This window comes from Taeniopygia guttata, chromosome 2 (assembly GCF_048771995.1).
Source record: "Taeniopygia guttata chromosome 2, bTaeGut7.mat, whole genome shotgun sequence".
Lineage (NCBI taxonomy): Eukaryota > Metazoa > Chordata > Aves > Passeriformes > Estrildidae > Taeniopygia > Taeniopygia guttata.
Window position 1 is genome coordinate 62,655,530 of NC_133026.1, and position 14,359 is coordinate 62,669,888.

The window sequence follows — 14,359 nt, forward strand, 5'->3', positions numbered from 1 at the left end:
TGTTCACAAATTCAAGCACAAGTCTTTAATGCTTTAGAGTCACATCTTTAAGACACAATAATTTCAAAGAGAGAAATACAAGCATAGAAGTTTAAAAATCCTTTTCCTGTGAAAACCAATAGCAGGTTTTAAAAGTGCATACACATCTATCCAGATTATTGACCTTTCAAGCAAAAGGAAACAATGTCCTTTCAATACACACTGTAAATAATTAATAACTGAGTAAATACTATTCCCAAAACTATGTAATACATTCATCTATCGATGCAATTAACAGGGTAACTCATTCTTTAAACACTCTATAAGGAAATCAGAGCTATTTTAATTACATATTTGTGAAGGCAATTCAAGTCCAGACACTCAGAAAATGAAGTATTTTAAAATACTATGGAATTAATTTATACTATACTCAAGACTTCTACAGGTAAAAATCTTCCTGCTAATTACTACACAAAGCAAGAGTGAATCATAGAGTTATTTTATGCAACAGTATTCAAAACAAAAAGATGAAAAAAGGGAATTTAATCCTCAGTTATTTGCATGGATCTTTCCTGAACTAGAAAAATAAAGGTTACATTGCTCAAAGCATTAAAGCCCTGAACTTTCATGAGGGAACTTAAATACTCAGGGATGTTGTTGAAGTGTTTGATGCATATAAGGTGCTAAATCAGTGAGATCAGTAGAACCATGGGGCCTGTATAGAAAAATCTGTGATTTAAACACTGAGATTTAAGATGAAAGGCAACTCTGAAAGCCAAGTTGTGCCATTCTGAAAAAATCTTTGCAATTATTTCCTCCTCTTCTCTTAAACACTTGTAATCTTTGAAAAGGAAAAATCACCACAAAAGAAAAAAAAAGTCAAGTCACATGATAAAGTTTTAGGCTCCATAAAGATCCCACATGCATTACAACACAATTTTAATGAGATGCATCAAGGCAAGTTTATCAGTGAATCAGTCCTGTTAGGAATTAGTTTCATCCTTCCCAGTTAGCTTCTGAACCCTGATTATAGCTGCTGATACTCACAGAAGCCACTATGGTTTTTCTTTCTTTATATAAACTACTGGATAAAACTTAGCAGCTGAAAAGGCTTGACTGCTCTCTGTGGCTTTTTGTTAACTACTTGATCTGTAACTTAAACAGAATTACAGCCACACACTTTCAAGAAATTCACAATGGTGGGTACCAATCAGCATTTTCCCTACAGTTTTAAAAAAGACCCCACTATACTCCCAATCAGTAATATGGTAGACCTCCATAAAGTTTTAGATTATAAACCTGCACTTTGTGGCTGAAAAAGGGCAGTACAATTTGGTTATATTGTTTAGCATCATTAGCACTGCCTGTGAATTGAGGACTTTAATGCCCATGCTCTGTCAGCAAAATGCATGAGCAAAGAAAGTACATGAGCACATTAATTACACACGAATGAAAACCATCATTAGATTTAGTGTATTCTTAGTTTTATTTTCTGATGGGAGAAAAAAGGCTATTATTTTGAATTGCAATATGCAACCTGATAGAAAATGAAAGATGTTAAGTAAGACTTAGGTGACATTAATAATGGGTTGGGTTGCTTGGTTATTTTGTCCTTTAAAATATATACATACCTACTGCTACAGTCATAAAAGCTTAAGTATCAATATTGAACTGCTCTTTCTAAAAACTTGAGATAGATTTTACTGAATAAATTTTACTGCTTAATACTGAACAGAATTAAGACTTCCGATTCGTACATTCCAGCTATCTTTGTAGCAAACAGGCAGGAATTATAATTTTAAACTCTTCCATCGGTATGGAGCCCCTGCTGGATTCACAGGCAGAGGGGGCCACTGGAAAAGCTTTTGAAAAGTGAAAACCAGCCCCTGATGTTGTTCAGCTGCTGCCCCCTCCTGGAGGAAAGCAAACAAAAGTGCCACAGCACGGCCAGGAGCACAGCTGGATTTCCAGGTCCTGCTACCAACACTTTGCTGGTAACCTCCTGACAGCAGATATTTCTCAGTTTAAAGGAATTCCTTGAAGTTTTGCAATATCCACAGACTCTAAAATATACTTCTCATGTGCCTCTGTTGATCTGGGCATAAGGAGAGGCAATTGTGGGACGAAGAGAAAATGAGGCAGCTTGTTCTGGCACTCTGGAGCTCTGTGCAGAGCACAGCCCGTGCTCTCAGTCACAGTCAGCACAGCAGGGTTATCCTTACACCCTTCTGCCATCAGCTATTCCATCTGTGCAGCAGGACACACCACTGAGATGGCTGTGATTCCCAATAGATCCTGTTCTGCTGTTGGGACAGGGTCTTTAGTGGAAAGAATTAGGGGACAGTTGCAAGCTGGGACGACGGCCAATGCCAGTTTTATGAGTTTGCACCTCAGGGGGACTGCAGGAAATGAACAGTGTTGACATTAAGCTTGTTTTGCTGTACAAAAGTCAAGCAAAACTTGAGTCAGAAGTAGGTATGAAAAGTTCAAGTTCTTAATCTCCCTCTTCCAGGGAGAGCTCCAGAGACCCAGTCCATAAAAGCTCATTTTTCCTTCAAAACAGAGTTGTATTGCATACAGCAGATGTCACATTTCTAATATAACCTCAGATGAAATTTGGATTGTCATACTCCAGTGTAACTCCACAAGTAACTGTTGTAATGATGTAACAATTTAAAGTGCCTAACATTATACTTCTGCCACTTGAAACAGAGATAAGTTTTGTTAACTGACTACTTGATTTTAAAAAAGCCCAGAAGACAGATGCCTATGTGCAAGGCACATCATCAGCACATTGGTCTGCTCCCTACTTACTAACAAAAATGCTCTAGCTCACTTCAAGCAATTAGGCCTTTGACTAGCTGAACCCAAACTCCATTTTTGCTTTATTTTTATTATACTAATTTCAGAGAGCTACTAAAACATATATTTATTTCTTTCCATGTGAGCAATAACAACTTCAAACGAGGAAAGCCAGATTCAGTAGAGACAATTATTACAGTCCTAGAAAACAGTGGGATAAAGAAGCCTTTGGGGGAAAAGCTTTGATGATTTGAATTAATTTATGTAACACAACTGTGAAAGTAAGAAAGTGACCTCTCTAGTTAAACTATTGTAAAAATGTTTTCTGACAATGTAACAGACATGTATGGCCATAAACAACAACAAAAGGAGGAAACATCCCAAGCCAAATGTACATACTTACAAGAAACTTAGAGAAAGAGATGTACTCAAGCTTATCTAATATTATCTAAATCTTAGAAAAGCTATCAGAATATTTTGTAATGTCAACTCATGGACAGAGGGCTGCTAGAGATTATTATCTTCTTTATCAAGGAAAAAGAGATCTTTTCTGAATAACAGGAAAGTATCAAATGCCTTCTCAAAATCTCTTTGGAAGAAAGGGTGCACTTCAGGTAAGACAGAGTCTTGGTGTTAATTCTTACAAGTGCAGATAAGTAGAATTTTCCACTAACTGATAAAATTGGTGCTTCAGTTAATATTCCTCTTAAAAGTGCAGCCATGACCCAAAGGAAGCTGTTTTGTCACCTAGTTAACTTGCAGAATTCCAAGAAGTATCACAGCATTTCTCTTGGCTCCTGAAAGAGCCTATTTCAGTGGCTGTACTTTGTTATTGCCTGTAACAAACTACAGCAGAAAACCTTAGCTGCACCTTTTGATCAGCACATACTTAATTTATTCCAAAGACTGGTACTATCACAAACCAAGTAGGAGGCAGCTATTTTTATTTTTGTTCATGCTAAGAGTAACTTCATTGCAAAAATATGCAAGTGAATAAGCAAATAAATAGATATGCCAGATTACCAAATATTCTGCAATTAAGAAACAAAACAGCAAGTTTTGCTATAATACAGATCATACCTACTGTACATACTGCATTTAAATTAACTTGACTCCTTCTTTCAAGTTCCTTTTGTGTTGAAACACACAGGGTTATCTTCAGGCTTTGTTCTTCTCTTCATCTCTTTCATTTGTGGATTTGTTGTTTCTTCATGATGGATTTGTTTGTGATGTCCACTCAATTGATGTCTGATTTTGAATACCTGATCCCGAAATGAAGAAAAAGGAGTGGTAGCAGTTCTGTAATTTACCATATGCTCCTTGAATTCTTCTTTGGATTGCCATTTAAGAAATAAGTGAAGTAAACTAATTCAAAAAGAAACCCAAAATACACTATACCAATACTTTATTATACCATCAGTGATGGAAAGACTTAAAAACCTGAGATATGAAACTTTCAGGTGATGAAAGACAATGTTGTAGAGGAAATAAACCTTGCTCCTCATTCTGTGCTATGTTTGTGAAACACACAAAATAAAGCTTCTCAAGAAAAGTCATTTGTTTGAATTGGTTTTTGTTTGTTCATTTGTTGTGTTGTTTGGGGTTTTTTTTAACCTGTAGGGTAAAATTAGATGTAAGTTAAAGATAAGTAATTTTGAGGAAAGGACTGCTCTGTTTTATTTTTGTGTATACTGCAAATACAATGAATAGGCAAGTGATTTACAGAAATGTTCAACTGCCATTCACACACATCTTGGAAGTACAGATTATCATTACTGGATGCACACTTGCATTACAAAATTGCTAAAATGCTGCTCAGCACAACTCAAGAAAATATAATTAGGTAAGCACAAATTATAATCATAAAAATGACAGCATTTGAAAAGTTACTACTGTGTTTGACACACTTGCCAGGACAATAAATATCCCTTTCTTTTTAAAAGTGACAATGCAGAAAGGAAAAACATGATTTTCAGGTTTCTCATTTGACCTGAATCACTTTGTTTTACCAGATTACAATGTATTTATCATATAAAAGCTTTATCCTACAATGCCCATTTCTAACATTCCTGTCTTTTCTAAGTTTCCTTGAGTAAACTTCCAGAACTTCCAGTGATAATACATGCAGATAAAGAACAACCAACCTTTTTATACAATACAGCTACCATGCTACAAGGAATTGATTTTTATTATGTTATGAATATCCAAAAATTGTTAAAATAACATAAAATGCCAATTATGTTGTTAAGACTAATACAAAGATCAGTGAAATGTCAAACCAAGATATAAACTTAAAAAATACAATGCTGCATACACTTTTAAATATCTACCATACTTTTGTAAAATTAGGGAGAAAAAAGGCCATTACATGATCGAGAAGATACCCAGTGTTTGTTTCAGAGTAAATGAAATACTTTCAACCATGCAAGTATCATTTGGCACAGAACAACTTAATTTGACTCAATTTTTTTGGTGCTGACATAGTTTGTATATTACTGCTTTTGTACTAGCAACAAACTACCAAAATAACAAAAATTACCCTTTTACCACCCTCCCAAAAGCTTACAAACAAGATATAAAAGCTGATGTTAATTGTTATAAAAATAAATAAATCTCAAAACAGTAGTACCAACTCTGAAGATAATTTGTAAGAAGCAGAACCTGATCATGTGAACATTTCAGCAGACTGCTGTTTACAGAAAGAAAAATTTAAAGATTTTTTTTCCTCACCCAGTGTCACCAAGCCTTATTTATTAAATTGCCCACTCCTTTTAATGTGATGACACAGCAAGCATCAGATTACAAATACTGCTGGATTGTGGAATCTCTAGTGACTAAGAGAAAAGGGAGGTCAAATTGTTTTGTGACCATGTACAGATTAAAAAATATTTGAGAATCTTATTGGTTTTTTCATTTGCTGTATTCAAACATAAATAAACACTTACCTGACTCTCCAATTTGGTGTGCACCAGGATGGTTCGGTCAAGACACCACTAACACATGTAAGGATGTTATGAAGGAGCTGAAGCGAGTAACTCTGAAGGGTCTGTATGTCAGAGTCATAAGGAAGAAATAGGTGAACTTTTATATAGCCACTGTATGGCACATTCATGGGGTATAGCAATGTAGAACCTAGTAATTCAGAACATACAGCAATACATACTGCTAAAGAACACAGCATTTCTGGTAATTTATTTTAGTATATTAAGGTAAATTCCCAACATATTTCCCACAACATAAAATAAAAACTGTATTAAAAAACTCAAACAAAGCCTCAAGTCATTAAGGTTGCTAAGACAAGAAATAAAAATTAGGTATTGACAAAATGAAAGTTAAATTGCCAAAATCAAAGTTGGCTTGGAAACCTTAATCTCATTGCTTTTTGTATATCTACTCTGCTCTCTAAAGAATAAAGCAAAGCTAATGAAGCACTACCCATTCTACACACTGAATTTCAAAAGGATCACTGGGAGCAGAAATTTGCATACAGCCAAATCAGGCAATTAAAGATTTTGCAAGTGTACCCACCCACACAGATGAGTGCTTGGCTTTTTGACCTGTATTGAGAGTTCTCTTTTTTTTTTTTTTTTTTGTGGTTTTGTTTTCTTTTTGACACCTGACAAGTTTTAGGTTTCATTTTTTGAATCAAAATACCTAAGAAGTTAAAGCATTAATGCTAGATTTTGCAATGGGGAATATATATATACATACACAAACCATAGCCCTCTGATGCTTGAACTAATTGTCATTTGAGTAATGGCAGCAATAGTAAATAGAAGTGATTGTGCACTCTGTTAATTTAATGCTGGTTCACATGTCTGAGACTAAATCCTTCTGTCCACTTCAGACCAAACTGTGGCCCAAGATATTCTCACTTTCTGAGATTCCCCTTATTTTACTATTTGCGCACTTTGCCATGACCCACTATCACTTGTCCTAACATGCCAAAGTTTAAGTTCATCTCCTCATCTCATCTTTATCTCTGGCAACAGCTCACAGGTTTTCCAGCCACACTGGTGTTCAGTATCCAACATCTTTTATATGCTGTCTACAAAAGAATTAAAAACCTTTGCAAGCCAGGTGCAAAGGAAACTGGCAAGTTTTCCTAGTTCCTGTCCCTGCCTCCCTAAAACATTCTGTCACAATTAGCTTCTTGCAGGTATTGTCATCATTCACTACATTTTCCAGAGACGTTGAAAAGGCCAAATCTCAATAGATTTTTCCATCGGGAATGTGGCCTTTCAACTGTTCTAACAGAAGACACCTCCTGAAAAATGCTTATATATTTCCTTCAAACCACTGATTATTTGGGCTTTTTAAATAAAAGGTATCCAGTCTTGCAGGTTCCACTGGAAAACATTATGAACAGAAAGTTTTCCTCATATACCTTCTAGAAAATTGGCTGAGTCATTTTGGTTGATTTGCACATTTGACATCATTAAATGTCCAAAAAGAAATCAGAAAAAGAAAAATAAATCCTTGGGCAAAATATTTAATATTGAACCTAGATGGTCATCATGAAAAGTATTATAATTCTGATGTTACTCCAGTTAATTGATAAAGTTGAAGCCAGAAAAGCTTCAGACATGAAGCATCCTTCAGCTTTGACATTCTCAGCAGTATAGCATCCCCAACCCCAGTTTAGCAACACAACAAACAACAAAATGATTAGGTAATAGAGTCTTCCTTGTATGAAACAAGGATCTCTACCTCTTGCAGATGGAAATAAAGCTTCACTGAGATGAAGCAACACTTGACAGAGGAAGACAGACTTGCTGCTACTAACTCAGCAAGACAGAATTTCCTTTTAAACTAGCAGCTAGTTATCCAACCAAGCAATTATCAATTGCCAAAATGAGCCCATCAGAAACTCAAATCAACCTAAGAAGTATTCAAAAACCAAGCATTTCATCACGTCCTTCCATGCAGATTTCTTGCACTTCTTCTCTCCTCTATGTAAGAGCTATGTAAGAGCTGCTCAGCTGCAAGCTCAATGAGCTGCCACATCCCAGTCCACCTACTGCCTTGGAAAGATGGGGATTCTGGTTTATTGCCTTCAAGCAAACTCTATGTAAAGTCCCTAATCCTTTCTCCCTGCCCTTCAAACCACTGTTCTAACCTATCTTAATGAGTTTAAATACTTCTTCCATCAATTAAAACCAATTTACTTGTACCTACACTTGTATCAAGTGAATATTTAGCACTGAAAGAGAAAAAAAAAAAAGAAAAATAACTGCAAGAAAATCTCACATCTTGCATTCAGTACAGTTGGAAACAGTACCTGTGCTTGCACAGATGCTTGCAGACCTTGATCCTTTCCTTAGTTGTATTAAAAGCCATGGTTTGTTACAGTAGCTTAAAACTATAGCAAGTATGTTAATCTAAAATAGAAGACATTTATCGAAACTGAAGTTATTAACATAAATGTTCAAACTTAACTCATATGTAGTTTGAAAGTATTTTGTGGTTATTTAGGCAATATGAGGCCAAATTTGGCTAAGATGCACAGCATTTAAGAAGAAAGAGCAGTTATTGATTATGAAGACATAATTTGACCATGGGGACTCTGGCAGCAAATCCAAGGTTAGCTCAGCTCTAAGAATGCTTAGTGCACCCACAATGTCACAACAGAACAAAAACCAAAACAAATCAAAACATGATAACAAGGAGTTCTCAAAGATTTCAAACCACAATTAAAAATGAGTTAGCAAAATTATGCACTTTCAATGGAGGCATTTTGTTGTGAATTTTGGACCATATGAAAAATATTGAATGAACAGGGACTTCAGAATATCCAAGCTTCAAAGGATTATTTTTAATGGCAGACACAACACACTTTAAATGTCCGTTTTCTTTTTAGTACATCTGCTGACAGTCTAAATTTGGTCTGGAGAAAGCAGTGGTAGAAGGTTGCAGGTTTTGCACAGAGGATTTCTGTTTGAAGGGAAATGCAATCGAGACCACTAACCCTTTCTTTGTAAAGGTTTTAATACAAAATAACTCAAATTCACAGCAACTTCTGAACTATTTTTTTAAGATTTAAGATTCAATTTGTACATTGCTTTCCACTAACCAGTTAGGCTTTCACATAGGTTAAAAGCTACAACAAGCATATTGTACCAAATAACATTAACAATTGCAGTGAGAACTTGATACTAAGTTAAACACAAGGTTAGTGCTAAGAAACTGTGTTTAAAATCATTTCAGAAACTATCCCCATAGCCAGCAGGAAGGCTCTCATTGTATCAGCTCCACAAGCACAAGGAATCAGCAGACAACAGTTCCTTATAATTTTACAGTAAAGCTTCCTTTAATGGAATGAAACAGCTGAAAAACACTATCAAGTTGAAATTTCTTAGTTTCTTTATTGTTTCTTCTGCACCTCAAAAACACATAGAAATTAGCGCAGTGTTAAATAAATATTTAGAAAGGATATCTTTGCTTACATTTATCACAAAAATGTACATAAAATATTTAAAATTCCACAATACTACCAATAGCTTAAAATATTGTGAAGTATTTAACCTATTAAAATTTTCACTAGGAAACTAAAATTAAGTAAACTTTCTGCATGTTAACATAACAATGAATAGTAAGTTATAATCTTCAAAATTCATCGCCCCCAGACATAATGGAAATTGTCAAAAGAGCATCTCAGGAATCCCAGTTCCAGGTTTTCTCACTACAGTTGTAAGGAAGATGGATTTTTAATGCCCACGCCTCCCACCCAACAGGAATGAAAATACTTATTCAAGAGAAAATTTATAATTTGTTAATTGTGCTTTCCTTCCTATCCCCTTAGAGAAAACGTTATAGTGGACTGCAGCCTTGTCCTTGGCTTACAGTCACAATCAAGGGGACATTGTAATTCATTGTGAAGCAAATTTAAAAAACTGTTTTGCTGTTAGTCTAAAAATTGTCATTTTCTCAATTACTTTTCCTCCAGAAATTCTGCTATAACCTTTTAAAAAATTCTATCTCCTGCTGTATCAAGCAGTAAAAACCTCTGAACAAGCACATGTATCCCAAACACAACAAAGGCATCAAAACTAGACAGCATAACACTTAATTCAACCTAAACCTTTCCATCAAAACCCTTCATAATCTAATCTAAACCCTGAATCATGACACAGATCCCTGGCTACAACCACAGGATGCCATGGCATTCCACATTCCTTCATGTTCCTAACCTTGCCCGTTTCCTTACCTGACCACTGCCACAAACTCCAGGGCACACCCATGAGCCATCACCTTATTTCGCAATCACCTGTTCTTTCACCTGGCCAGGTTCTTTAACTTGCTTTGGTTCTGAGCAGTCAGAACCAATGCAGTAGTTCAACCTACAAAGCAAGAACTTGGTTTATATGCCAGCAGCAGCCAGGGAAACCTTGCTAAAATCAATTAATCACTGCAAACACCTGCAATACTGAATGGTCAAACAGTAAAATGCCCACACTACCTTTGTGCACTGTCATTCAAGATTTCTGATGATAGCATTTACAGTTCTTACTGAAAGGCTCCCATACATTTTGCATTGACCAAACAAAGTTATTTGCAGCAATAAGTTTAAGCTGAGGAAGCAAGTGGATGAGAGCAAAAAATAGAACCTGACTTACTGGTAAAATCACTGTGTGGGCACATAACCATATCCTGATAATGCCAAGCAAGCTATATGAAGACTGCTTATCAGCTCAGTTTCAGATGATGTGCACTGAGATGAGATTTCCTCTCATGGCCGTTTCTATGCACTTTCCAGGCACTTTATCAAGTGATATAAAAGCACTTTCACAGATGGAGCACTGGTAGGCCACATGTGTAATTTTCAATAATTTTCCATTAAGATCTACTCAGTCATGTGACAATAAGCACATTTAAAGCCATGATCCACATGACTTGTTACATGGATTTCCTCAGCATCTTGTGGCTCTAGTGCTACATTCCACACATGAAGAAATTATGCTTTTTCTCAGAACCCAGCTTCTGAGGCATAAGCATCTTCTATAGGGTGAGTTGAGCCCTTAGATCCAGCTTTCAACTGATTTTTCTATGATGTTTACACCTTGATTGAGCCTTAGGGGCTTTTAATTTCCCCAGCAAATGTCTGGGCTCTAACACTGGAAATGTGACAGATGCTGAGAGGCATAGACTGGGTTTATCTGTCCCTTCTCTTCCAAGAAAAGAGAAGTCAGCACTGCAAGGTTCCTCAAATTGAAAATAAGCTGCTACTTCTCCAAACCAGGTGTTCATTTCACAGGAGTGAGATGCATGAGGATTATGCTTGAGCTCATATCACAAGAGCAAGGACTTTTATTTTAAGGCATCTGATACACAGGCAACAAGAGAGTAATTTTCTGCACGATTTTCTTTTTTCTCATTCTTTTCATCTCCAATGCTATATAACTAATTTTTACCTTGGTCCATTTTAGGGCAGCCTGAAATTCGACATGCCATATTAATTTCACAGATTTGAGCCAGGTGTCTCCTGATCTTACTTTTGATCCTGCTTGTGAAATGGCAGAGCTTGCACTTAAATATCTCCACTACAAATATTTCCACCAGACCAGGAAATATGGGCTTCAAAATGCTCAAGCAGAGCAGCATACAGCAGGGATGTTGTGATGTCTTCATGGTGATGTGTGGGTTCATCGACAGAACACACTGATATGTGTAGTTAGATTTGTTAATTTCCTGGAGTTGCAGTCGGTTAGAACATGAAGCTGGTAACGCCAAGGTAGTGGGTGCATCCCCATACGGGACATTTACTTAAGAGCTGGAGTCGAGGATCCTTGTGGATCCCTTCCAACTCAGAACAGGCTGTGAATCTGTAAAAAGACAATAAACAAGAGTTAAAATCCACTTCATGATTTCGAGTGTCTTATCCAAAGTCTGGGGAGCGATGACACCCAGATTCAGATTCTAGCCCTAGGGATGTCTGCAGATTTTATGACTATCTCAAAGTGAGACTTCTGCATGAGAAAAATGCCATAAATGACTGCTAGAAACACCTGTTGAAATTAAAAACGAAATACAGGTTAGCAACGGTGCGGCATTTCTGCGCTAAGTTTATAACAGCTTCTGTTAGCGGAGAGGCAGTAGCGATCTTAAATCTAATACTCATTTTAAAAGGCGAGAACGCTGGTGAGAAACCCGCACCCTGCAGCCCAGGAGGCAGCAGAGCGCACCCAGCCCCAGCCCCGAACCCCACCGACCCCCTCCCTGCAGCCCGGCACAGCCAGGCCGAGCCTGGAAAGGCAAATCAAGCGGGCCGACGCCTTTCAACAAGAAATTACAGAATTGTTTGGGCTGGAAGGGACTCAGTTCCAGCCCCCTGCCATGCGCTGGGATACCCCTCCACCGCACCAGGCTGCTCAGAGCTCCGGAGAAACTAGACTAGAACGCTCCCAAGGATGGGACATCCACAGCTTCTCTGGGAATCGCGTTCCTGTGTCTCAGGGCCCTCGCGGCGAAGAGCTCCCGCCCAGTACCTGCTCCAACCCCGCCGCTTCCCGCCCGGGCCCGTTCCCGCCACCGCCTCCCCCCGGCCGCCCCCACAGGCGGGGGGGCGGAGCCTCCGCGCGCTCCCGGCCCCGCGCGCGGGGTTCACTTCCGGCCCCGCGTCTCCCCCCCGCCCCCTCCCAGCGGCGGCGGCGGCAGCGAAGGAGTTCGGAAGTTCAAAATGGCCGCCGCGGCCGAGCCCGAGCAGCGAGCGCCCGAGTAAGGACCGGCTGGAGCGGGGGAGGCTCCTCGCTCTGGAGCTTTGGGGAGAAGGGAGGTGGAGGGAGTAAGCGGGGGCGAGGGGATTGGGGAGGGGGAACACACACACACGGGACGGGGACGACACGAAGCGGTCCGGGTGGAAGTGGTGAGGGAGGAGGAGGAAGGGGGTATGGAGAGGAGGATGGGGGAAGGCGGCCGCTCTGGGGGAGCGGGGCTGCCGTAGGCGCCGCTGGCCCCGCGGCGAGGCAGCCCGGCGGGGCCCCGGGCGCTGGATCCGCCCGTGGATTCGGGAGGGCCGCGCGGGGGGAGGGGGAAGGGAAGCGGCGGCGGGCGCGTGTCCCCGGGAGTCCCGCGTGCGCCTTCCCGCCCCGCCGGTGCCCCGGCCGCGGGGAGCCGGGACTGCCGCCGCGGGGACGTGGGATACAGGGACGTGGGGCGGAGGGATGCGCATCTTCCGCGTGGCTGCCAGGCCGCTGCCCGCCCGGGTGCGCAGGGCTCGGGCATCCCTGAGGCCGATCCGGGCCGGCGCTCCCCGGGATCCCCCACGCTACTGAACGCACACGCACCCCCGCAGCCCCTCTGCGAGCGGGGCCGGGCGGCTCTGGGCCCGCGGCTGCCGCGGGGCTGCCCTGGGGCCGCCGAGCCGCTGCCCGCCCTGCGGCGAACTCTCCTCCCTCCCTCCTTCCCCCGGGCCCTGGCCGCTCTCGCGGTATAGAAAGTGCCCGTGCTGGTGGAAGCAGAAAGTGATTTGTTGCCGCCAGCCCCTCCTTCCAGCCCGCGAAATGACTGGCAAGTCTCGGCTCCCGTTGGGAAACGAAAATCGAGCTGCCGCCTCCCTGCTGGAACGGGGCTCCCGGGCGTGCGTTTTCCAGGCACCCCGGTTAGTGCCGGGGGGTTTGGGTTTGTCCGCACTCAGGAGCTCCTGAACACAATCTTCTGGAAATTCTGGGAGTTAACGATCTAATGCTTGCTCTATCGCTGCTCTTTTCTGCGTTAACATTTTAGTCATATGAACTGCTTTCTGTGTCTTTTTCTCCTTAACGAGTTTTGATTTGAGGCTTGATTTTGTTGTTTATCCTGGGAGTAGAAAACAGGTGAGGAAAAGCAGTGGGAATACACGTGAGCCGTGTAACACACATGCACATGAAGAATAGCGTTTAGTATTGTAGAGAGAAAGTTAAGTAATAAGGTAGAAGCTGATGATAGGAATTCTGTATGAAGGAAGAAGAGGAGTGAAAATCACTGCACATCCTTATGAACTTCCTGCAATTCTCCTTGAATTCAAAAATAGGAAAAAGTAGGGCTATAACAAGTTCATGTCACAGTTTCTCTCTGTTTAAAGCCATTAGCACCTAAACATGTAGACATGCCTCATCACCTTCTGAAATATTCTTAAAAGGCTTTTTCATCCATGTCATTATATCTCTGAAGTATTTAATGGAAGTAAAAGTTTATCCACAGTTTAATGAAATTACTTGAAATAAATGTATCCCTGTACACAAAGAAAACTTGAACTATTTCTTGCATATTGATCAACCTCTTATTATTGTTGAGTTAAAGTTGTATTGGCAGCCTGTAGTGGCCGGAGCTGCTGCTGTGGTGAGGTGTCTTGTCTGGCACCTTAGCTACCAGCTGGCTTTTCCAGAATTTAAGATGAAGTTATTACATAACTTCAAAATACATACAATAGCAAAATAACTTAAAGATTTTGGTGTCACTTTCTGCTATTAAGAGAAGGAAGACTTACCTAGAACAGCTTGAACAGATGTGATTTGTATTGTATGTAATATTTCTATAATGTCTTGAAGTACCTTAATGTGCTAACTGGGGATTTACACAGGATCCTAGATCCAAGTAAAAA

General features: G+C 40.0%; 2 protein-coding genes across 15 annotated transcripts in view; one reads left to right on the forward strand and one right to left on the reverse strand.

Annotated features, from left to right (window-relative positions):
• Positions 1-13,292, reverse strand: LOC105758980 (uncharacterized). 12 transcript variants are annotated; one of them, XR_012053863.1, is made up of 6 exons: positions 12,267-13,049; positions 11,193-11,603; positions 9,989-10,121; positions 8,063-8,162; positions 5,727-5,827; positions 1-4,395 (listed from the first exon to the last, which is right to left on the reverse strand). XR_012053863.1 is itself a non-coding variant. In XM_072924099.1 (2 exons), the coding sequence occupies exons 1-2, from the start codon at positions 12,947-12,949 to the stop codon at positions 11,486-11,488; spliced, it is 801 nt and encodes a 266-aa protein (XP_072780200.1). In that variant the 5' UTR covers positions 12,950-13,049; the 3' UTR covers positions 8,575-11,485. The 12 variants fall into 12 exon arrangements, 1 of the variants encoding a protein (XP_072780200.1); XR_012053872.1 differs by lacking the exon at positions 12,267-13,049 and adding an exon at positions 13,065-13,292 and having other exon boundaries at positions 9,989-11,603; XR_012053866.1 differs by lacking the exon at positions 9,989-10,121.
• Positions 12,362-14,359, forward strand: part of PRP4K (pre-mRNA processing factor kinase PRP4K) — a 25,212-nt gene continuing 23,214 nt past the window's right edge. For all 3 annotated transcript variants that reach the window (XR_004367017.3, XR_003958687.4, XM_004175523.6), the window contains exon 1: positions 12,362-12,495. Coding sequence is in view for 1 of the 3 variants with exons in the window: in XM_004175523.6 (XP_004175571.5) it covers positions 12,458-12,495 (38 nt within the window). In the remaining 2 variants the exon portion in view is untranslated. The remainder of the gene's footprint in view (positions 12,496-14,359) is intronic.